At 24.6% G+C, this 25,528-nt stretch overlaps 1 protein-coding gene across 1 annotated transcript; it reads right to left on the reverse strand.

Annotated features, from left to right (window-relative positions):
- Positions 1 to 501: 501 nt before the first annotated feature.
- LOC129971411 (lysophospholipid acyltransferase 5-like) lies at positions 502 to 24,800 on the reverse strand. The gene is made up of 13 exons (XM_056085164.1): positions 24,692 to 24,800; positions 22,596 to 22,703; positions 22,302 to 22,408; positions 19,997 to 20,090; positions 19,879 to 19,916; positions 17,593 to 17,700; positions 16,532 to 16,605; positions 15,748 to 15,856; positions 14,164 to 14,250; positions 13,883 to 14,049; positions 10,729 to 10,876; positions 9,256 to 9,417; positions 502 to 7,505 (listed from the first exon to the last, which is right to left on the reverse strand). Exons 1-13 carry the CDS (start codon positions 24,792 to 24,794, stop codon positions 7,395 to 7,397), a joined length of 1,416 nt encoding a protein of 471 aa, XP_055941139.1. The 5' UTR covers positions 24,795 to 24,800; the 3' UTR covers positions 502 to 7,394.
- Between the last annotated feature and the right edge of the window lie 728 nt (positions 24,801 to 25,528).

Raw genomic sequence — 25,528 nt, forward strand, 5'->3', positions numbered from 1 at the left:
ACATCCAAAAGAGTCATTAGCTCAATTAATTAAATAAGTGTAAGAAATTTTTCTCATTTGACACTTTTTGCTCTTTATTCATTTAGAAATTTTATTTTTGTAACTTCTTATCACTTTCTAAAGATGCTAAGGCATTTCCATGCATTTTGATACCTTATTTGATGAAACTTTACAAATAGAAATTACAATATTTAAGAAAACGGATAATTGTTACTTTTTTTTTTTAAAGGAATACCCAGAATAATTCAATGCTTGAAAGCAATACGATTCCCTTCTCCTCCAATCAAGTAATGGAGAGTGCATTGATGGACAGTAGAACACATTTTACTGAACGTTTAATAAATATTCTACACAATGAGATAATTTTGAATACATAAAATATAATGCTATGATAATGTAATTTATCATTTCTTATAAATCTTCCAATTTTATCATTTATTTGAAAAACTAATTATGCAACATATTTTGATGGTACAAAAGAAAGGAAAACATTTGCTGTCATATAACTTTATTAAACAACAAAAATATATTTTAATTACAATACTGTTAATATTTCTTGAAGATACCGAATTATACGATTGTCTGAAAATCTAGAAATTCAGAGCGAAATTTAGAAGCAGAAAGATACTAACAATGCAAGAGTTATAATAACAATAACAAGTAATGAGCAAACAGGTTGAAATATAAAAAAATGTCTATACTTTTCTATAAAATCATTACAAAGGACTATCAAAAATACCCATTCTTTAGATTGAGATCAAGTGATATTATGCTTTCGTTTAACACATTACATTTCGAAATTATTTTAATTCATGTCATCACCATGATATATTGAGCTCAAACCAAAACGATTTTGCTTTTTTTACTATAACTTTCCTGAGTCTGGATATTGTATGTGGACTGGAATGAATGGCAAGGTTTTTTTTTATTCGCAAATACCTTTAATTTAAATTTAACATCCGACTGAATATTAAAACTCCAAGCTTTATTTATATTTTCAGAAAAATCAAATATATAGGGTGCCTACTCTAATTATGGCCCAATAGCTAAATGTATTGGGAAAGAGCTTTAAACAAAGCAAACAATTTTTTAATATTGTTTGAGTCGATAAAATTTTGGTAAAATACTTTTAAACACATATATAAAAATTTGACTATAATTCGCAAAATTATTACGAGGCAATTTCAAAGACCTGCCAATGAAACAGCAGGTAACTGGTTTAAAACAAAGAAATTTAAAATTTCATCATTTAATCAGTTTTGATACCAGAAGAGTGCAATTTTCATTATGTAAAACGTTAATGTGCTGATAATACAGTATACCCTCGAGTATCTGATTCACGACTATCCTGCTTCATTGGCGGATCTTTCTCAGCCAATGAAGCAGATAATTCTTTTATCATAATTAAATGAGGAAGGCAAGGCATTGCAAGAGGGCTGAAATGCAGTAGCAGTAAGGACTGTTCAAGAACTAAAAACTGGAAGTTTTGACTCTAATCTTAGGGTTGCTTTTTCATATCTGTGTAATCATTTATCAGTAAAAAATAAAATCAGTTTGAATCAATTTTTTTTTTGAACAATTAGACCTATGATTTACATTAATGTTTTGTTTACGTTTCCTGCAATTAAGTTAGGCATTAGAGAACTTATGTTAAAATGTAAACAGTTTATATCCTTTAACTTTCTTTTTCTCTAATAAACTCTTGAAATGTATATTGCAGCATATAAGAGAGATATGCAGAGCCTTTCATTTTAACTGAACACATTACCAGCAACTGCTTCTATAATTCACCAGGTCGCATTCATATTCTATGTGGCTTGAGGTAAACGGAGGGCTTAGTACTCAATAAGAGGTGAGAAAATAGGTATTATAACTACGTTTTGGTATAAAAACTTTGTCTTCCGGTTTTTAGCGGTCAAAGAAATGAGATTATAGAACTCCTGTCTTTCCGCCACATTAGACTGGATACCAGGAGAGTACATTATACTTAACTAAATGGAATCAAAGGCTGCATAAAAATGTAAACATTTTTTTTGGCAGTATATTTATAGACACATATTTTTTTTTTAAATTAGAAGTACATACTGTTTCTAATGGTTTAACACTAGCTACTGAGCCATGATTAGAGTGCTCTCATAAAATAATGATCTTGGCAATGTATTAATTGATTGCTATGTATGGACGGAAATGTCGGAATTATCTGCTAAATAAATAAAAAGGTTGCATTAAATTATATTCAAAGATGCTAATGTAATATTTCATTTAGCCTTTTATATCCTAATAATACTTAATTACAATCATATATAAATTATTTTCTCTAACAAGAAGAAAATAGTTTTCATATAAAGCAGTAAATGGCTGTTGAAATCAGAAATTAAATTTCTTTTTTCTCTTTCCTGGAATTATTTTGCTTCAGATTCCAGCATTTTCGGAATCAAATTTCATCATTTTTGAGATTAATTTATTGATGTAATAATTCTAAGATACTTTCAATATCTTAATTACTTTTGATAATTTTTAAAATTTTATTGTTCAATTAATCATACTTATTTAAATTTCAGTGATTATGTTTGGCACAATTTATTACTTTATAAAATTCAGTTTTTTTTTGTTTTGTTCTAAGCCTGTGTCATATTTGATATATACAAATTAATAAAAAGAAACAAATATTTTATTTTTATTTCTTCTTATGAGTGAATCATCTGCACTTTCTAAGTAAAAATTCGAAAAAATTCTTCTGAAGATAATTTTTTAAAAAAATTAATATAATTCATCTTCTTATATATGAATTATATATTAATAAAACAATAATGGGACCATTCCTCTATTTTATTTAAAATCTAATGCACTTTTACAATCTGGTATGTCTGACCATTAAAATGTAAAAGTTTTTTTCTCAACCCCCCCCCCCCCAATATCTCTTCTTTCTTTATTGATAGAGGAACTAACTGTCTAGCATGATATTTAATTACAAATTTCATAATACCTAGAAAGTATATAGTAAATCTTTCTTCTTTGTTGTTAACTACCATCGAAAGAGTTTAAATCTTCTTAAGTATGAAATATTTACATATTACTTCAATCTTGCAGCTGTTTCAAACACTGAATGAAAATATCATTTCAAAATGCAATGCATGTTAAAATGCTCTCCTATTTATCTTTAAAATCGCCATAAAGAAAGCATAATTTAAGGAATATTCAGCAACATACTAAATATCAGCTATTGTAACATTAGATAACTAATTTCATTATACTATTACTAAATTTCCTCATAGAAATCGAATAAGATATCTTACATTTTAAATAAGCTATCTAATGCAACCTAGCAGGTGTTGAGATATATTTATATCATAAATATACAATACATTATTTGGCAAGAGAAAAAAAATGAACATTTAGAACTTGGTTGCTAAAGAATTTTAACATGAAATAACAGTTTAATACAATAAACGATAAATATAAGATCTTCCCTTTGAACATAATTCTTTAGTATACACGTGCATTAAAATGATAATGTAACGTAGATAATCATGTCACACATAATAAATATTTTACGAACATTTTAAAATACGAGTTAACTTGAAATTAAAAGAAATTATGAAAACAAAATGCATACAATAATCAATAAATTTAGCACACAGTATGGTACAGAGGACGGTAAAAATGCTAAACAGCACATATGACTTTTTTTTTTTATAAAATATTATTGCTAAATGAGAATTACAAATATATTCCATTCAAAGCCTTTCCTTTTCGTAACAAATAAAATCTAGGTACTGTTAGGCCTCATTCCATTACAGCACTAAATATCTTAGCACCTTTTATATTTCACAGAACAATGAGCCATCTTTTAAAAAATAAATTTTAAAGAAGTCGAATACTTTAACAGTTCATTTTTATTTCTTGTCTAATTAGATAACACTTTTTTTAGGAAATATATTGATATTTTGATTTAATTCTGTAAAGAATCTACGAGATATTCAAAGCTCTTAGGATTCCAAATAATTTAGCTAATAACTTCTATGAGTAATTTAATTTTAGTTTGTAGGCAGAAATACAGAAATTTAATACATGATTTTGACTCATCAAAACTTGTTAAGGATTAACATTAATTCATAAGTGTGCATGATTATAAATAGATCTGTTATCAATAACATTTATTTTGAAGTTCATACCAAAGTTTCCAAGTTTTTTACATTCAGAGCATTTAAATTAAACCCTAAACCTTTTATAATCTATATGAGAAAAAGTGAAATGCATAAATAATTTATATGATCTAGGATACTAAATTAATAGATTTTCTTCAAATTTTGTGCACAAATATTATGAAATATAGAGAAGCTTTTTATAAAGGTTCATGACAAATATTTAATTTTTTTTGATTAACAAGACATCAATATATAATTATCCATCAAAATATCCAATGACACTGCTGTCATCTGATGTTTTCTGCCCACAATGAAACCTTACTAAGAGAACAAAACACTAATATGCCAAAATAGCTTAATTGGGACAACATAAAGATGCAAACTCTCTGTTTAATCCCAGGGTTCAACAATTTATTTTATCCTCAATAAACTGGTGTACAGTTTTTAAAATTTTTTTTTAAGAAATTGATATTCTATGCAGGAAAGGACAATTAATTAAATTATATATTTTTTACAAATTATTAATAATTAATGAAGAAAATTACTTTTGAATGCTTTGAAAAATTGCTTTTGTTAATGGATGTTTTCATTTTAATTTTTTAAAAATGTTTCAAATAATGAGAATATAAAGCTTTTTACATGGAAAATATATTTAAATACATTCATCCCAAATAATAATGGATATATTAATTAGTTCAAAATAATTTCTCATTGAGGAAAATTAGATTTCTTTACTCTTTATACACTATTATTCTAAATTAGCTGAAAAAAAAATTAAATAGATTAATTGAATAAAAAAAATTGAAATTTATTCGTATCTCTTAGACAGGATTGAAGAACAAGTAGTTTAAATTCCCTATTTGCAGTTTTGACAGAGTCACAATTACAAGAAAAGCATATTTTATTTTTACACAAAAAAAGAGAAAAATCTAAGATCTCAAAAGTTGAGTAAAAAAAAAATAAAGTTGCAAAATATTTAGAAAATATGCCATGATTAATGAGATTTGTTTTTGTTCAATTCAAAAGTACGTGAATCTTAGCTATTCAAAAAAAGTAATCAAGGAAATTATCATTTAAATTATTTCATTGCAATCAGGTGGTAAATTTAGGTATCGTGTTTATAATAACAAATATTAGTCAGTGGCAAGCTCCACTTAAACACACTATAGCAAAATGGTACTTAGTAATATAATTTTGCAAGTATGCTGTTTAAAACACTGGTAATGGCTAGTAAAAGATATTGATCATACTAAAGAAGAGAGTCATTAATTGTAATTGCTACTTCATTTTTACCTTAAATTACTTATTATTTTAAATTACACCACTAATTTTTAAGACTGAGTTTTTTTTTCCAGTTATAATTAAAAAGTTTTTTTTTTATCTATTTGCTAGTGAATATAATAAAATAAAATCCCCTCCTGCCCCCTCCAAAATGCTTAAACAATAAGCCCATAAAGTAAATGTCTTTTGTTTATTGTTGTCTATAGAAAAATGTTTAAGAATAAACAATGCATTAATAACTTACAAATATAAATTAGATAGTAATAAAATACATTTTACACCCAAAGATATTCATTTTGATAATTCAGTATAAGTATTTCAACAAGGTATGTCGGTGAGGGAAGGAGGTCTAACTGTTTTCATTAAACTTAGTAATTTTAAAACCAAAACTTTCTTCAAAATTTCATAATATTTCTCTGCCTAAGAACTATATACAAAGAGAGGAAACACTTTCATTGATTTTTTTGAACCATCAAGGTACAATAGATTAACATCAATCACATATTTAATAATGCCAGAAACTTAAATGTATATTATTTTTTCAATGCAATGTAAATAATACTCTTTCCTCTCTTGACAACTTTTATCTTCTTGAAAGCATGACAGTATATCAGATTAACTGTCCACTTCATCTAAATGTCAATTATGAATGCTGAACATCAATCTTGAACATTGATGATGTAAATTATCAAGTCTAGTAATACAATAGGATGGGGTAAGGTCAAAACGTTAAGAACTGAAGCTATTAAGTGGCATTTCATGAAACATTAAAATCTAGATATCAATAGACATTAGGCAGCACTTGAAAAAGAAATTGTGTTTTTACATTAAAAGTTAAAATTAACAAACAATTAAAAATTCATGATATATATATTCATTTGTGAATACTAATTCCAAGTATAAAATCTTTATAAGTTTACTATGTTGACACTGCAAAACAGTAAATTATCATAATCTATTAGATTAATCAGCAAAGTAATGCACCGATATTTTTAGCTATTATCTGACAATTATGGTAAGATTCTATTTATGTATAATTATTGCTATTAAGAAATATTTATTCAATAACGAATTTTTTTTACAAAATTGCTTCTAAAGAAATTTAATCTATCGATCTTTGGCAGTTATTTATATAATTCTGCCAAAGATATATAAGGCAAGATTTAATATTTCTAGAAAAAATATGACTAAATTAATATATTCTACAGGGTTAGTCTTATAAAACCAGCAAATAGAGGAATTCAACTATTATGGCATTTTTGAATGTCTAAAAGGATATTTAATAAATTAATTTTTTCTATAAATCCAGATAAAAAGAATCTGCAAGCTATGAAAAATTTTAGGGTGCTTTTTTTTTTCTCTGCTACAGGCTTTATTGCTTTTAATGGGCATTAAAATACTTATGTTTAAAATAGAAAGGACATAAAATTATAGAAGCTTACAGAAATAAATAGTGTTTGTACTCATGATTAAATTTGAACTCAGCACAGCATCTGAATAATAGAATATATTAACTTTGATATATTTGCATCTGAAAGTTACAAAAGCAATCATCAATCAAGATTTGCAATTCATGCAAGGGCATGAAAATTAGGCTTAACATTCACAGGTGAATTATGCATTTAACAATATAGTTCAAACGCAATAATCACTAAAAAAATAAAAATAAAAATGGCAAAATAAACAAATAAGATGAGGTATATGTTGCTACAACATATTTACAATTTTATATCACATAACATAAAATAAAAATTCAGAATTATAGAGTAACAAGAAGGAATATTTTCCCATGAATTTAAATAAATAATACTGAAATAATATTATGGTACATAACATAATAAACTTTTTAAAAACTTAATATCAAAGAAAAGAATAATTTAATAAATACATATATAATCATTTTTTTTTTTTCATTTTAAAATTAATACTCAACTACACCGGATCAGCTTTTAATCAGATACTTAATTATTCAGCCTTTTCAACTTTTGCTTTTGGAATCAATGCTCTTAAAATTGGAGACACCAAAGGCCATCCAAAATATATAATGAAGCCAATGAAATACACTGATCTGTATGCCTGAAAAATGCAAGAGATTTTATTATAATTTTTTTTTTTTTTTTTTTTTTTTTAAATTTTGGATATAAGTTCTTACAAAACTTGTTGGCTAATGATAATGCAATTTTAAAGCAAAACCAGGACATAATATATAAAGCAATAAATATTCCAATGGTTTTCTCTGAAAGGCATACTATAAAACCTTAACATGACATATTATTAGGCACAAGATAAACTAAGGACTAAAAAAAAAAAAAAAAAAAAAAAAATGCTAATATGGTTAAAGCATAGTTTGCAATTATATTTTACATTTAGGGATGGTTTGAAATAATATATAACAAAATGTAAATTTCAAAAACTAAATTTTTACTTCTTTTAAATTTTAAAATAAACCAAATATTTTCATATAGAAAATCAAATTCTATACTCTTATCCCATCATTTTGCTTTTTTTTTTTTATTTAAATAAATATGTAAGCAGTTTTCTTAACATATGTTTCTTAAGTTGAAAAATTTATCGTTATGCACTCATTTTGTACACAATATACTAATAATTATGAAAAGGTTTGTGAATATTAGCAGAAATTTATAAATGTAAATACAGAGACTCATACTGTGGTTTATCTGCTTTTAAGTTTTACATAATTATCAATTATATTTGCAAAATACACTGAATATTGCTTTCTCATGAGCACAATAAAATTTTAATCCTGTAAATATGCAGAAACAGATTTTAATAATAAATAACTCTTCAAGCAAAATACTTCTCATTCTTAAAATAATTGTACAATTTAAATCATGGAAAGGTTTGAAAACTCACTTTAAAAGTTCTTTTCTGACTTTTACATTCCAAGAATAGAAGAGAAAAGCACAAACTAATACTGCTTATAATAATATCCCTACTACATCAAACAAAACATGGCTTTTCTCTAAAAGATTTCCTAAACTCCTGACCCCATTTTGATTTTTTTTTTTCAACTCCAAATTTGAAAATGAATAAGTTAATGATAATATAAAGAAAATTTAACTCAATATATTTATTTATTCAGATTTAATAAAATGCATTTGGTGAAAATTTCTCCCTTCCCCCTTCAAAAGATAAAAACAGAGAAGAAAATTTTGCCAGAATTTTCATATCACTTGAGGAAATGACCACATGAAAGGTAACAATTAATATGAGTTTTAATACATTGCTTCAGAAAATTAGTTTGAATCTAAATAACATTTTAAACACAAGCATCAGTGTACAAATAAAAGTGAACAAATAAAATAAAAAAATAAAATTGAGTTCATGTATTCGTGGTGTTTTAAAATGTCAATTCATTAGGAGAATAAATCTAGAACATCAACATAACATCAGCATAAAATATATGCAATACTTTTTCAGAGATTACATTCTAAAACAATGAGGACATATTAATTCATTTTTCTTTTTACTTGGTCATTGTAATAATGAAAATAACTTTATCAGATAATACTGAAATTATTTGATAAATTTCTAGAATATTTCTTCGGAAATATAAGGCTCCTTGAGGTTTAAAAGTTTTATAATTTGAAATTAATTAATTTCACATTTAAACATTATTTGTATGTGGGCCTAAAAATTTATGTATTTTAAAATAATGAAATATAATTAGTACACACTAAAATTTTTAAATGAAATATAAAAAAATTATGATGTACAGCAATGAGTTAAAATAAATGAAAATATAACAAAATGGAACAAAGAGAAGAAGTGTAGAGAAAGAAAAAAATAAAAAAAATTATCATACCTGCATGTAACGAGACCAGGATAGGAAGACGAAGGGCACAAGGCACCAACCCATTATTACATCCATGTAAACTTTCATGAAGATACGCACAGGATACTTCAAGGCACTTTGCAGCAACATCTCTTTCACTTTCGGGAAGCGAGTAGTAAGGAATGATTCAAACTGAAATGCATAAATTCAACTTTCTCAAAAATAATCAGTTGGCAGTTTTTTTTCCCCCTTTTTTAAAGAACGAAATACTTTATGTAAAGTTTCTATGACTACAGTGTTTTAAGTCCTATTAAAAAATTTCTTGGGCTGTAGTTTTGAGCAGAATTTTAATTTTATAATAAAAATATAATGTGTCTGAATATTTAATCAAACTTAAATCAATAATCGGTAGTTATTTTATTCTGCAGTTGCACTTATAAATTTCAGAAAGTCTTAAAAATAACTACGTATTGGCAAGAAATTAACTGCTACCTGATCACTCTACATGTACAATTTAAAGATTAACTAGGTAAGTATTCTGATGCACATTAAGCAAGAGCATGGGCCAACTATTTTAGAGACAGTATAATACAGTAGTTTGAAAAGAAAATGCTAGTTTAAAAATACCATAATTTAAGAAAGACTCAGAATCATAAAAATTTCTAAATCTTTGATTTCATTTATGGCTTGATCCAAACATTTAATCGAAATAAAATTAAATCAAAGTGTGAATTTAGTTATCAGTTAAGCAATAAGTATTTTCAAATTATGAGGTTATGATAGCTGATATGGCAACCAAGCTAAGAAGAAAAATTAAAGATTTGATTAATTATTTCAGGTCAAGTCAATTAAAGTGAATAAACATTAAATCACTATATTTAGAAAAAATATTTTGCACATAAAAAGTAAATAAAATCATAAGAATTTAAACCTTAGATATAAATTTGTTAATTGTAAGTTTTCCCACTTAAAAATTTATATAAAATTGATAAAAAATTCCCAGTTTTGATTTCAATTTTACAGCCTTCTTATAGAAATAAAGATAAATAGCATATAATTCACATTTGTCCATGGTGCAAAGATGTAAATCTACTGAAAATTATATAGTTATTATGTAAATCTTCAGAACATATGGATTGTGTTTTACAGATACCAAGCTAACAATTAGTGCACTAATATTGTATTTTCTTAAAATAAGACATGCAGATAAAAAGTTGTCAAGTTGTCATTGCATTTATTACAGAATTGCTCCCAAAAAATTAACTTTGGATGCTAATTGCTTTAATAGACATTACCCTTAAGTCAGGACTATTTATAATTCTTAAGCCCATTTTAAATTTATTGAATGCATTTCTTTTTGCTCCTGATTTTAATTTGCCTATTTAATAGCAAGTTTTATAATGAAAAAATTAAAAGAAACTCTTTAAAACATTTAGTCTGATTTTCATGAAAAATATAATAGCAAAAAATTTGAAATCAAACTGAATTAAAGAAGTGACTTACATCTTTTTCAAAGTACATAACAATGAATTCGTTCAAGAAACATATATAATATCCTGAGTGCAAACCATGCCATGCTGCAAGGAAAAGAAGAGCTGCAGCTTGTGAAATGTAGCGATTACCAAGGAACTTCAATCTTTTGTACACATACCTTTGAAAATTAAAAGAAACAGACAACAATAAACTTTATTTTCCTGTTTTAAAGTAAAAAATTTTATGAACAAACAATAAAAAGAGTTAAATAACAATAAAAGAAAATATGTACATTCATTTTTAGCACCTTGTTCATAATTGCCTTTTGTAAGAACAAAGAAAAAACTTATAAGGTTTAAAATATGGAATACTTTCCAAAATTCAAGTACATTATATCCGAATATTGTTTTCAAGAATAATGAATGTTTTTTAACATATGTTTTATATAACACAAAAGATATATTTGCAAATTATATATATATATAAAGTCACATTGTGCATATAAATATATTAAGAAATGTATGTAGCAATCGGTGGTAGATCATTAGTTCCAAAATTAGCAATGCTACAAAAAATGTTTTTAAAAAAAAATAGGATTTTTTAATAGCTTTATTTATAAAATAAAATTACTCATAAAATTGTAATTTATTTAATTACAGTTTAGAAATTTATCAATGCATCTTTTTTGATGAACAACATCCAATAAAAGAAAAATTTATATTAAAGTACATAAATTTTTGTAGAAAAAACATGAAGATGAAATCAGAACGAAATAATAACCAATGAAAAAAATGAAGAAAATCAAATCAAGAGCAACGATAAAACATTTGTGGGAATGAGCTGAGGGGAAGAGGGAGAAGTAACACACAGTCGATCTTGTGTCAAACCTCAGATGCCATTAGAGCAGCTGACCATTGTCAAATACAATGGGCATAATTGATTCTTATCTTCTGGAATAATTGATTCTTATCTTCTGGAATAATTGATTCTTATCTTCTGGAATAACTGATTCTTATATTCTGGAATAACTGATTCTTATCTTCTGGAATAACTGATTCTTATCTTCTGGAATAATTGATTCTTATCTTCTGCTAATGCATATTTATTGCATTGTACTCAAATATTAATGTTTTCTAAGGCTAACTTTCAAGCAACCCCAACTTATAGGCTTATTTTATTTTCATGCTTCACAGTCAATGAAAAAAAAAAAAAAAAAAAAAAGGAACAAAATTAAAAATGAGGCAACATCCTTATGAAATAATTTCAAGGGGTTCGGCAGCCCAACTGGATGAAATACCATCCATAGTGATATTTTGCTAAATGAACAAATTATCGAACTTTATAGATAAAATTCCCAAAGAGAAAATAAGTTATATGATAATATAACTATTATTTTTAATATTATATGTTATCTCCAAGTTTCCATACGTGAAAATAATGTTAATATGATAGTATTTAAAGTTATGTTACAATCGGTACATAGCATCACATGATATGTTGATGAAAAAATAATTGAAAACAGTATAAATGCAGCAGATTCAGAGCTACCAAACTTGGGATGCAATTACTTCTTGCACAGAAGGTACTTATAGAAGCATGCATTCATAAGATATAGTTGCAATTAATGAAATAAATTAATTTATTTTAAAGAATAAATTTTCAAACTACAGAAGCGTTATCAATTTTTGCTACCAATTAATTTCACCATTTTAAAGCTAACCGCTTACAATGCTTTTTCATTATTCTTAAATACATTAAATACAGAGTATCTTTTTATGATAAAGATATATTCATCATGGTTGATTGGCATGAAAAAATAAATATTATTAATATTCTCAGTTTTTGGCAATTATTAATATAATGCTAACTTTTGGTTGTCTCAGTTGGCAGTATAATTTTTATGAAATACAGCTTATTAAGATAGGGAAAAAAAAATATTTTGCTTTTTAAAATCTCCGAATAAATATTTTAGCTTTCTAACAATTACATGTATAACTGTCTAGTATTAATTTTGGAAAATAGATTTAGTTTATGATAATTCACGTAAAGTTAATCTTAACAGTTTGTGCAATTTGAAATAATTAAAATTTAGTTTTAGTAAAAAATGTATGTAATTCTCTAAATTGTCTTTTTTTTCCAAATAATTATGATATGATGTTGCACAATAAGTTCTTTATTGTTAAATCTAAATATGTGGTTTTTTAAGGAACTCTTTAGATGAAATTTTTATTTCCCACCTTTTGCACTTTCATAATTTTTATTGTTATTTTATTCTTTTTCTATAAATCTGTACAAAAATAGGGGAAAAAAAAAAAAGACCCTTTTCATGGCCAATAAATTTAAATCAATTCTCATTTGAATTAAGGCATTATAAGCATATGAATAAGCTTTATTTTTTTTAAGAATATCTATGCTAGGATGCAGCATCTTTATGAGGAGTAATTTTTCTAGAATAAAATGAATAATTTTTGCATAGTAAATAAACCTTGGAGAATTGTAATACAATCCTCTAGGGGCAGATGAGCTTCAGCAACCCCTCTAGTTCCCCTATATTTCTTCAATAATTTCACAGAATATTATTGTACAACATTCTTTTTTAGACCATTTTAAAATAAATAAATAAAAACTTTTCAGTGATGCCAATTTTATGTCCATATTTTTTCCCCCTAATTCAAGCATGCCAGTGGCTAGAAATGAAAAGAACCTGAACTTCAGGAATCATGAACTGAACCAAAGATGAAATAAATATTAAGTAAATAAACATGCATAATTGAAGAATTTATTCTTCATAATTTAACAAAATGCATAATTAATTTATAAATTTTTTAAAAAATGCAGAAATTCCTATTTTTATAGAAATGTGTCATGTCTGCTAAATTTAATAACATTTAAAAAATGTTTTACATTATTTTTTTAATGTATTAATAATTAGATTAACACTAATTACTATTTTATTTATACACTTTCACAATATTAAACACACACACATACATATATTTTTGCATACAAATTATTTCCATGTGTTTAAGAACACATTTAAAAAACTAAAATAAGATACAGAAATCAAATCTGGACTATTATCATGCCACAATATTTCAGTCTAAAAGATTGAATCTCTAACAAATTTTATTTTTAACCAATTAATTTCCATTTAAAAATTAACTTTTGAGAGAATAAAACTTACTGTCCTAGCCACAAATTGGTATTATGGTTGAATGACCTAATTCCTCCTTGGAAAGTTGTAGTCACAGTGAAATACCATAATTTCACATTAGTGCATCCATCCCAAAGATCTTTTCCATTTTTATCTGTTCCATTGTAAGTCATGCCAGTTAAAATACAGCTGCCTTCCTACAAGTTGAAGAAAACACCCTTAACGAATGATCTTTTCATAATGTTCTGTGAAATAAGCTGCACATGTGCAAGATTTTTTGAAAATGATTTAAATATAATTCTACCACTTACTGCTATTAACCAGATTGCAATATATTTGTATAAAACCAACTTGCTCCACACACCCATGATTAGAAGCTTTTTCCAATATGGAAATTCCTGGTAAAACATAAAATAAATAATACATTTATAATGGTAATAATACAATAATCATTACATGTAAAACTTAATAAGTATTTGAAGCAATATTCATTTGTGTTATCGATAAAATCTGAAAATAAATCAGATACTCTAAATGATGTTGATTTAAAATAATAGAAACTATAAGTAATAAAGTTTAAAATGCTTTAGAACCAATATGAATTATTAGTAATGAGTTATCAAATATAAAATAAATAATAGAAAGTATTTAATGTGCGGTATGAAAAAAAAAGATGAACCATATTAGGCTTTGTTTTATTCAATTGAATAGCTCTTTTTTATTTATAAAATACAATATAATCATATAAACAATTTCGATTCTCAATAAGATGTCCTGTGATACAATACACACACCCTCACAGTGTTGTTCAATTGGAAAAAAATTGTGATTCATTGTTTAAAATAATTGGAATTCAATTTTATTAGCTTTAATGTATTGATGACAATGTACATTAGGGTGGAATGAAAAAAATCATTTTTTGATTTTTAATTTGTAATAGTGTGGAAAAGTTGCCTTTTGATGTAGAAAAAATAAATTATAAATATGAAAAATATTGGAGGGTCTTAAATTGCCACAAGGACATTAAAATTTTATAAAATAGAAATTTTTGCTACATTTTAAAGTTTTTTTTAATGAAATAATCAACTTTTGATTATTAATCTGTAATAGCGAGGAAAAAATGCCTTTTGGTATAGATAAGTAAAAATTATAAAAATATTAGAGTATATCTTGAGGTGGTGCAAGGACAAAATTTTATAAAAACACATCTTTTGCAACTTTTTAAGGATTTTTGCATGCTTTGATTATGAAATAAAAAGCTTTCATTATGCATTGTCATATGAATAATAGCCATTACTTAATTCTAAAATTTACACACATTTCCTGATCCAAATCTCGCTTTTTTATTTGACTATTTCTAACACACACTCTAAAAAGTTTATGACAATACAGTGCAAGAGCAAGGATAAAAATCACAAGTTCTCATAGTGCAAGAGCAAAGATAAAATTCCTTAACATCAACAGCATTTCTTCAAAAGGTGTCTAAAATTCTCTTTCCTGAATTGACACATGTCAAAGAATTCCCTATAAGAATCTCTTAATAAATGCACAGAGGGTAAAACTTAGCAATATCTTATATCTTTATACAATTCTTTTCACTTAATTGTTCAATACTCAGAGCCCAAATTGCCATAACTCTTTTATAGTCTACAATGATTTCATCACCTGACAAATAGTGAATAATTAATATTTGGTAGAAACAAAAGCCTTAATTCACTTTTTGTTTCTACCTATATATTTACTTTATGTGATTTTCTACACAGTATTTTCACAGTATATTTAAAGAAACCAATTAGTAATAACAGTGCAAATAGAAAAATTTTAATAGCTTTGAAATATTTGATAAGATTTCTCAAAATTTATAAAGAAACTCAATAAAGAAATACAATATTTACCACAAAATCATCAGTAAAGAAAATCTTTTCAGGAACAAAAATGCTTCCTAATTGTTGAAGAGATAAAATGAGAATACCTTGAGACAAGCTCTTTAGACCAGTAGTAATACTAAAAATACGCAAAAGGATATTTTTTAAAAATTAAAATTAAATTAAAAATAATACACAAATTAAAATTAATTACAAAAAATTAATATAAAAAAATAAAATTTAAAAATATCACAAAAACAATATATAATTTTACTAAATTCCTTTTTTAGGGGTAAAAAATAGAAATTAAAACTGCCTTAAAACAATATTTTATTTGCATTGTGCAATAATTTATTTCTACTGTCTAGAAAAAAAATTAATAAATTAAATCATTTGTGGCTTTAATTTAGTTTGATTTAAGAAGTCTTACTTTTCAATAACTGTTATATAAACTACATTGAATATAGTTTATATATTGCATATAAAAGATAAAAGTCACAATGAAAAAAAATAATTGCATTTTTTCATTTCATGCTCTTGTTAATAAAGAAAGGCATTTCATATTTTATAAAACATTTTTATAATTGCAGTAATGTTCTAGTGCCTCATATCTAAAATACATTAAAATTGCTAAGTGTTTTTAGGTCAAATATTTTTGCATTCATAAAATTTATTTAGAAAACACAGGAAAATTTTAAAAAGTAAAAACCTTAAAATAATTTATCATATCTTTAAAGTTTATTCTATGCAATTGTATGTTTAACAGAAAATATTTATCTAATATTAAATGAAGGGATATGAAAAATACAATTACCATGATGGATTTCCATCAAAAATCTTTTCTTTGAATGTTCCATCCACAAAATTTAGATATCTCTTCATAGGAAACTAGGATGAAATAGAAGATAAATAAAAATGCTTTATATTAGAGAAAGAGAGAGGGAGATGAACTTTCAGGTTTAGTAAAAAATGAAGAATCAAACAGAACAGTTTTCAAATTAGTTGTTTTATTTAATTTATAAATACAAGAGATCTAAAATTCAATTTGTGAATATTTATTGGCTACCTATAATACAATTTCTAATCAAATAAAGAACATGTTTTACAGGCATAAATTTTTAATCACACATTTCTTTGGAAAAGGAATTGATTTAGGCATAAGAAAAAAATTATCCAACACATCCCATGTAGTAAAATATAATAATATTATTCATAAATTATTAAATTTTACTATATACAATTTAAAAAAATTATATTCATTAAATATCTTGAGAAAACTTTGTAATACATACATAAAATAGGTAGGAAATTCAGTGATAAAACTTTCTAGAAGTATTTACAAATAATTTTATATACTTTAAAGAGAACAGTTATTGCAAAAATTATTGTTGTTGCTAATTGCCTAATGCTATTTAATACAAGTGATGCTTATTTCATCAATTACAATAAGAAATTATTTATTTTTAATAAGTATTTATAATAACCTTTATGATGCAATGATCCATACATTATTACTAAACAATTTAAATCAAGTAACGAATAATGTCATTAAGACGCTGAATCTGTGACGATAAAATATAACCATATATTTATTTAATATTCATGAGTATATATAATAGATTTATTGGTTTTGGGGCAAAAGTTATTTTCAAAGACATTTCATTGCACAGAATGGTATCAACCCAAACAATCAAGATGAATGTCTAGTCCATATTAATGGCTGTTTTGATTTGAATGACTGCTAAAGCTTTGGTAACATTATGGGAAAATATTTCAATAATTTAACAGGATATTATATATATATATATATATAATATCTTATCAATCATCAAAAATAGTATATATATAAAAAAAGAAAGAAAAAGCCATGGTTACCTGAGGTCCAACCATGAATCCACCAAAGAAGTACATATGTCCACCAATTTCTAACAAAGAGGGGCACCTTTTTAGAGCAGTTTTCTTTTGCTCTTCAGACAATTTTTCCTAAAAAACTCAAAATCTGAGATAAACTGTAATATTACATTTAATTTACAGCTAACTACCAAGCAAAACGATGGAGTCCAACGATTTCACACACACAAAGATATAGAGAAACAGCAAGAATCTTAAATAACTCCACTCTCCATATATAACAACTGAACTTTTCAAATTTATATAAAAAATTAAAAGATGTGGATAAAAGACAAATTAAAGCCATAAAAATATACTTATCATTCAAAAATTCTAAATATATTACAGAAACAGTTTTTGTATAGATGATTCTAAAAGCTGGAGTTAATTAATAAAACAGAGTTATTTAAATTTCATAATTTAAGTTCTCTACATTACATATCAATACAATTCAGAATCACTGAATATTGAAGTGCTTACGATATGGAGTAAATTTTGAAATACTGCCAATTTTGATGATTTCATTTCAGTCAATCATCAAAAATAGTACACATTTAAAGCTCTTATAAAAGTAATATGTATATGGGTGCCTTTGACAATAAGAAACATAAAATTTCTTTTAAAAGAATAATTTTACATTTATAAAAATTTAACATTCATAAAAAGATAATGAAATACTTAATTATAGACCTTTTTGTCCCTTTTCCAACAGCAAAAAATAAAAGTGTCAAAAATAGCACATTTGATATAAATACATAAAATAAAACAATCGGAAGGTTTCTTTTTTACATTTGTTGCTTTTTTTTTTCCAAATTGCTGCTTTGATTAGAGTAAATGATTTCACTGACAGTAAATGGTAAATTATGCAATATATGATTATAATTAATCAAACTTTGTACTTAAAATGAAACAATTTTTAGAATTAGTCCTTTCTAACAATTCTTTACAATATTATTTTGGTCTTTTTATGACTAAAAGACAAAAGAAAAACATATATTTAGATAATTAATCAAAGATGAGGCTATTCACTGTTTTTTTCAGTGCCATTAATTTGCACTGTCTATTGTGACTTTGATTTTCTAACAACTTAATTTTAAAAAAATGTTATTTCATTGGAGAGATGACTTTATGAAGATTAAAAAAATAAATAATAATAATAAAATAATCTTACTACTTCAATTTAATTTACAGAGTGTTATTTTACTTTGGATAATATTTTATACAAGTTATTTTATTATTTTTTTCCTGTTCAAAGTTATATTTTCTTTTGAATTTAGCCAAAAACAAAAATATTAATAGTATAAATATAGGATGATTCCAGAGATAATACAATTCTATTTCCGATGAAATTAAAGTTTGTAACATAGAAATTAATATTCTAGATTTTCATTTCAAATGTATAAACAAATTAATTTTTAATATTTAAAATTTATTTTCAGATAAGTTTGCAATCCAAAATATCTTTTATTTAAACTTTCTTTAAATATATCCAATATCTTTGGACTGTTGAAATTCAAATTTATTTTTCCATTGAATTCAGTGTGTAATTTTTAATGAAGCAAATAAATAATAATAATAAAAAAATATTTGTAATAATACTATTATTACGAATTTGTAATATTGTTTTCCTGCACAGATGGTTTCATGATAAAAAAAAGAGTTTGATAGATACTTTAATGGCTATTGCATGGAGGCCAGGTTAATGCCCCCTCCCTCACCATGGTGGCAAAAATAAAGGTTCCCAAATTTTGTCAATTCTTTTAGGACAAGAGTTCCACTTTATTTAATGCCCTATTAGGGGAGCTATAAAAGAAGAGGAATACAGTTGAGAGGAGAAGTTGAATCAAGAAAGTGAATAGTTGAGTAAATTCTATCTTTGAACTGTGGATCTCTTGTAAGTTCTCTCCGAGTGCTTTGTGATTGTTTAATAACGATTTACTGCTTGTACGGAGTTGATTTTTGCAATTACTATTTTGCATACCCTTCATCTAAGTTTTCTTACCTGTGCTTTGTGCTTTCATGTCTAATGGACAAATTTTTCCATAACAGTATGATAAAAACTATTTTATAAACAAACATTTTTTTCAAAAGAATTACAGCTTAGCATTTTTATTTTAAAAAATACATAGTTAATCTTAATCAGCGGCAAATATTTAGTGATAATTAAGAAATAAAATCCATTTCAATAAGAAATCTGAATATATGTATTCATAACAAAATTAGCATTTAAAAATAGTTCTTAAATAGTTAAATATTTTGTTGTCACCTCACCTCTGATTTCTGTCCGTCGTAAACATCCCAAGCAAGTCCTACAAGATATATATAAACATAAAAAACAAACCATGCAAAATATTATGATGGAATGTATAAAAAATACAATCTTACATACCTATTAAACGTAAAGTTAAAACACATTGTGGCATAGTCCATTTTATATCATATTCATCAGTACCCGTATAATAATATCCTATCAAAAGGTATCCCTATATAAAATTGAAAAATTCAACTTTATTAAACACCAATAAAAAAAGCTATTAATAATAAAATTTAAAGCAATTAAAAATGAGAATAAAAACATAATGCAAATTAATGTATTACAATTGTTTACATTTCTTTGAATGAATTTTAATTATCCAACAAACAGAAAATTGATTTCACTTATTTATATAATTAAAATCATTAAATAATATTTTAAAACTTATGAGAACTAATGTTCAAAATATACGAAATTTTTTTTGATAACTATGATAATGTTAACATTTTTCTCTTTAACATTTGTGAAATTTAAATAATGAGAGCTTAATAATTAAAATTAAAATTTTTATTCAATAACAAAATAATAAGCAAAGCAAACCAGACATAAATTTAAATTTCTGATAATACTACTTCAATTTCTGAAATTTATGTGTACAATTCATTAAAAAATATTTTAAAATAGCATAAAAATATAATTAGTCCAAAAGATTTTCAAATTATTTTCAAATTCCTTTGCAATGTTTTATCTTCTAATAATTTATATTTCATTTTGGCACCAAAGCACAATTTAAAAATTTATTATAATGCTTTAATTTGCTATGAGACATATTTTTTTTAATAATTAAAGATGGCTCCTCAATATAATTTTAGATGATAGCCAATATTATAAATTACACAGAAACTACATTTACATGGAGGGAAAAATCAGGAGATTTTTGCATTATATAATCTACCATATAATTAAAATCATTACATGAACACAGATAAAGCACACATCATACATTAAGAAAAGACATTACCTTTGAGCTTTCAATGAAAATGAGGACCCTGATGGTTTGAAAGTTTCAATACAGTTATAAAGTTCAAATTTTTATTCATAAAAGGAATTTACAGCAAACTATCACTACCTTAATTTAATTTGATTGAAATCATGTAATGGAAAATATTCAATCAAATAATACAACTGTTACTGGAAACACAGAAAAACAAATGGTAATATAATTAATAATTTTATACTGACAATTAATGGTCTTGGTTAAATTTAATTTGACAAATATTTTAACTTCTTATGATATAATTTGAAAGAATTTAAATAAATGTTCAAAGCATTGTAGAAATTGTTTTTAAAAAAAAAAATAAAAAAACATAAATAGGAATAATTTTCGAAAATATTTTCTTGGCCCATACATTATTGAAGCCATTTAATAATATTATATACAAAACATATTTATCTTAACTTAATAAAAATAATTTTGGATATAAATGTTTCACATGTTCTCCTAAACAACTGAATTGAATGAATCAAACTTTGCTCATTTATTATTGAAACACGAGAAAGAATACTGTCTACTTTTCAAAGTGCAAAAATTAATTACACCAGAAAACTTCTTATATCATTTTAAAATTCATAATTTTATCTCCAAAAAAAAAATACCGAGTTTCTTTACATGATTTTTTTAAAGTTTAAAAACTTTTATTGTTATAAGCATTAAATTTAATAAATACTTAAATAGGTACAGACAGGTTTAAAATTAGGAAATTTATAAATATTGTATTACATACAATAATAACTTAATCTACCTTTATTTTTGTTATTTCTATTTTATTTTAAATATTTTTGGCAACATTCTTTAACGTTTTTAAAATAATTGTAATGCTTGAAATATGGCCAACAGAAAGATTTTGTGTACTATAATACTTTATATAATTTTTTTACTGAATTATTAAAAAGCATTTGCTTGCAGACATATTGAGATTCTTTCAAGAGCTAATATAAAATAAATTGTTACTTTTTTACATGTAACTAAATTTCACTTGCATACAATGAAGTATAAACTATATTTAAATAAAAATTTTGTTTCCATTAATTATAAAGTAAATTTTTGAATAGTAAAAAAATTACAAAAATTTCATTTGAGCGATACTGGCATTTTAACCAATTTGTTTATAAATTTGTTTTGAAGGATAGTAAAATTATTAAAAGTTACAAATATATTTAAAAAAATTGTAAATAAACACACTGGCCATCTATAGAAACAAAATGTAAATTACATATTAAACAATAAAAGAAATATGATACGATGAAAAAATCATAACAAATAATGAAGACTACAGTTATCTATACTTCTCATTTCAGTACTTTTAATAAGTAATATGTTACAAAAATTGTATTCTTATCAATAAAAAATTTATAAAAAAGTGGGAAAAAGTCTACTTGCCATGAAAAAAAGGAAAGATATGACAACTGAGCTGAATTTACCTCCAATAGTAACAAGAATGAGGTACATAATAAACAGACACAGTATAGAATGAAACATATCAAAACCTATAAAAATGAATATTGAAGGTTTTATGAAAATACAATAAGAATATTTTCAAACGTATCTAAATAAAAATATATATATTTTTTATTTTGTAAAAATAAAATAGCTTTTATTTAAGTAATTAAAAATATTTTTAAAAATACTATTTGTAATTAATTTCCAAGTTAGAAAATTTAAATAGATACATACCATAATTGTAAAATCCTAATATTATTCCAGATATAATAAAGAATAAGTGTTGTATAATAGGAGCTGTTCCAAAAAGAACATGCCGATGAAATAATGCTAGTGGATATCCTAATAAAAAAAAAAAAAAAAACCATAAATGAATATATACATAATAATTTGTCTAAATAATTTATTTGATGAGTAATAATGAAAGAAAACCTTTCTTTTATTTTTAATATATTTATACCTAATTTAACAGTGGCGTTAAATAAGATTGCAAGAAGCAACAAGGAATTCTTTAGGTGAAAAAAAAAAAAAAAAAAAAAAAAATGTGAAAAGGAAGTCAAAAGTTATGTATGAAAATTAACATACATTTCAAGAGCAGTTTTTAGAATAATATTTTGAGAATTGCATGATTTATTATTTTTTATGATTGTTATCTAAATTTTATAAATGCCAGTCTGAACAGAACTCACAATAATATGGGGTCTAAAAGTGTGTGTGTGTAAAAGTATGCAGTTTCCTTCCTCTTAGAAACATATATATTTATTAGTCCTATTATATGTAAATATAACAAGTAAAACAAAGAGAGAGAAAATTTGTTTTTAAAATTTTTTGCTATGCTTTTCAGGGTGATTTATACAAATTCTTATAAAAATTTATGCTAGAGATATAAAAATAATTTAGATATATTGCTGTTAGAAGAAAAAATGAAGTTTAAAAGTTTTTAACGTTTGGCTGCTACTCTCAAAATAAAATGAGACTAAAACTTATTTTTTTCTCTCTTCATAACATAGTTATAAGTTTCTTCTCTGATAAAATAGTTATAAGTTTCAGTCCTCAAAAACACATTCTTTTATTAATAAATAATTTATAGTAAAAGCTTTTTAAAATGTTTAGTCTTATACTATTATTACTACCTATGATACAGTAATCAGATATTGTACACTAGTCATAGAAGTTCTGATTTCTAATAATTAATCTTAGGTTCATTCTCTTGTCAAAATATTTAGAGGATCTATTGTTGAAATTAAAAAAAAAGTGTTCACTTCATAATTGCATATCTGATATCCCACTTCTATATTTTTTACACTATAAGAGAAATAATGGTATAAATTGAAGAGAAATAAATGATAAGAAACTAATTACATTAATTACTTAAATATTTAGTATTCACTTTAATCAAAGGGGACCAACAAATCATAGTAAATGATAGAAAAAATTTATAATAAAACTTAACAATAAAAATACTATACAAATTTTGAATACCTATTTTGATGTGACACTTGAATGCTACAAATGAACATTGACAGGAATAAATCTTAAAATATCATCCAGATATATAAAATGGTATACTTTTACAGGGACATAAGTCAAAATATGTAAAAGCAAGATTTTGACATGAAGTTATATGTAATTTCACAAATCTTTTATGGTGAATAATTTTTATTTAGATAAATTATTAAGATTAGTAAACACTGATGTCCTATTTAAAGACAAATATATAATCTAAAATTACACTTTCAATTCACACACAAAAAATTAATGAAAACTGGTTAAGATTTCTAAAAAATGATAGTTCATTAAATTGACTTATAAATTAATACATAAGAAATAATATTTCAAACAAACTAAAAGGAATAACGTATGATATAATAATTTAAAATATAAATGTTCTACGCAATAAAACCTTATCAATGGTTAGCAAATTCCAAAGTCCGTTTTCGAATTTATGACTTAAAAGTTTTAACCTTCAAAATTTTCAAAATAATAATGGAGGTGCACTCTATGGCAAAACTTCTCACCTTTGCAGAAATCGATAGTAAATACTAAAATCACTTTGGAAAAGAATATAAAATTATGAGTTTCGTTAAATATGCATTATAAAAGATAAACAATAACTAAGATAGTAAATTTCACATTATTTTCCTAAAAAATACAACAAACAGAGGTTCACTGTAGAGAAAATAATTTATATCAAATTCTAACAGACATAAATTATACTTTTAAAAGATACAACTGCTAGTATGATAAAAATTCAGGACACGGGTAGGATAATGCTTAGACGGAAATTTTAATCTCATTAAGAAATTTAATGATTAAGAAAACAATCTCACCAATAAGAACAGTAAATAATAATCTCAGAGCAGGCTCTGGAGCGCCTAGCAAATCAGCAAAATAACCTAAAAATCCACTATTACCGGCTTCTATTCCAGCCATGTTTGTTTATTGATAAACACGAGTTACACTAGAGAAAGCAAGGTATCTATGACTTGTGCTTTCCTATTGGTCAAAAAAGATCACTTGAATACTTTTTCTGTGGCATCAAATAGATCGAAAAAAATATTAGGGTAAACCACCGTTCATAGCAAATTAATTTTAAATTAAGAGTAATTTTGTCGAAAAAATATGAAAGGAGTTTGCATTTTTCTAACTAAAGCATTCAAATAATTAAAATATTATACTTCTATGTATTCATAAAAATTTCAAAACAAATCGTACAAATCCAGATCTACTTTCAGACGAATTTTCATTTTTTTAAACATTAAATACTATAATATAGTATTCATTTAAGTACTGACATTTTTTTTAAATTTAAATACTTTGATTCTTGTCATTTCAATTCATAGTTTTTGAAGCTTTCATCTCAGATATAAAAAAAGTACCAATTAAAAAATGAATTTTTTAACTCTTACTTCGCACGAACTATCTTTATTCCCTATCATTAAAAAAAATTATTTTAATGTTTATTCCCAATTCTTCAAGTAAAATAAATTTCTTGAACTTTCATTTATTTGTTCATTATAAAGAATCTAGGTACATCAAAGTACTTGAATAATGTTTTTGTCTCTGGAATTACTCGATTTCTTTCGAATACTTTGCTTTACATAATTATTTGTACTCATAGAACCTCCATTGGCGATGTTTTGTTGTTGTTGACTCACTTTAGAAGT

Source organism: Argiope bruennichi, chromosome 6, assembly GCF_947563725.1.
Source record: "Argiope bruennichi chromosome 6, qqArgBrue1.1, whole genome shotgun sequence".
Taxonomy (NCBI): domain Eukaryota; kingdom Metazoa; phylum Arthropoda; class Arachnida; order Araneae; family Araneidae; genus Argiope; species Argiope bruennichi.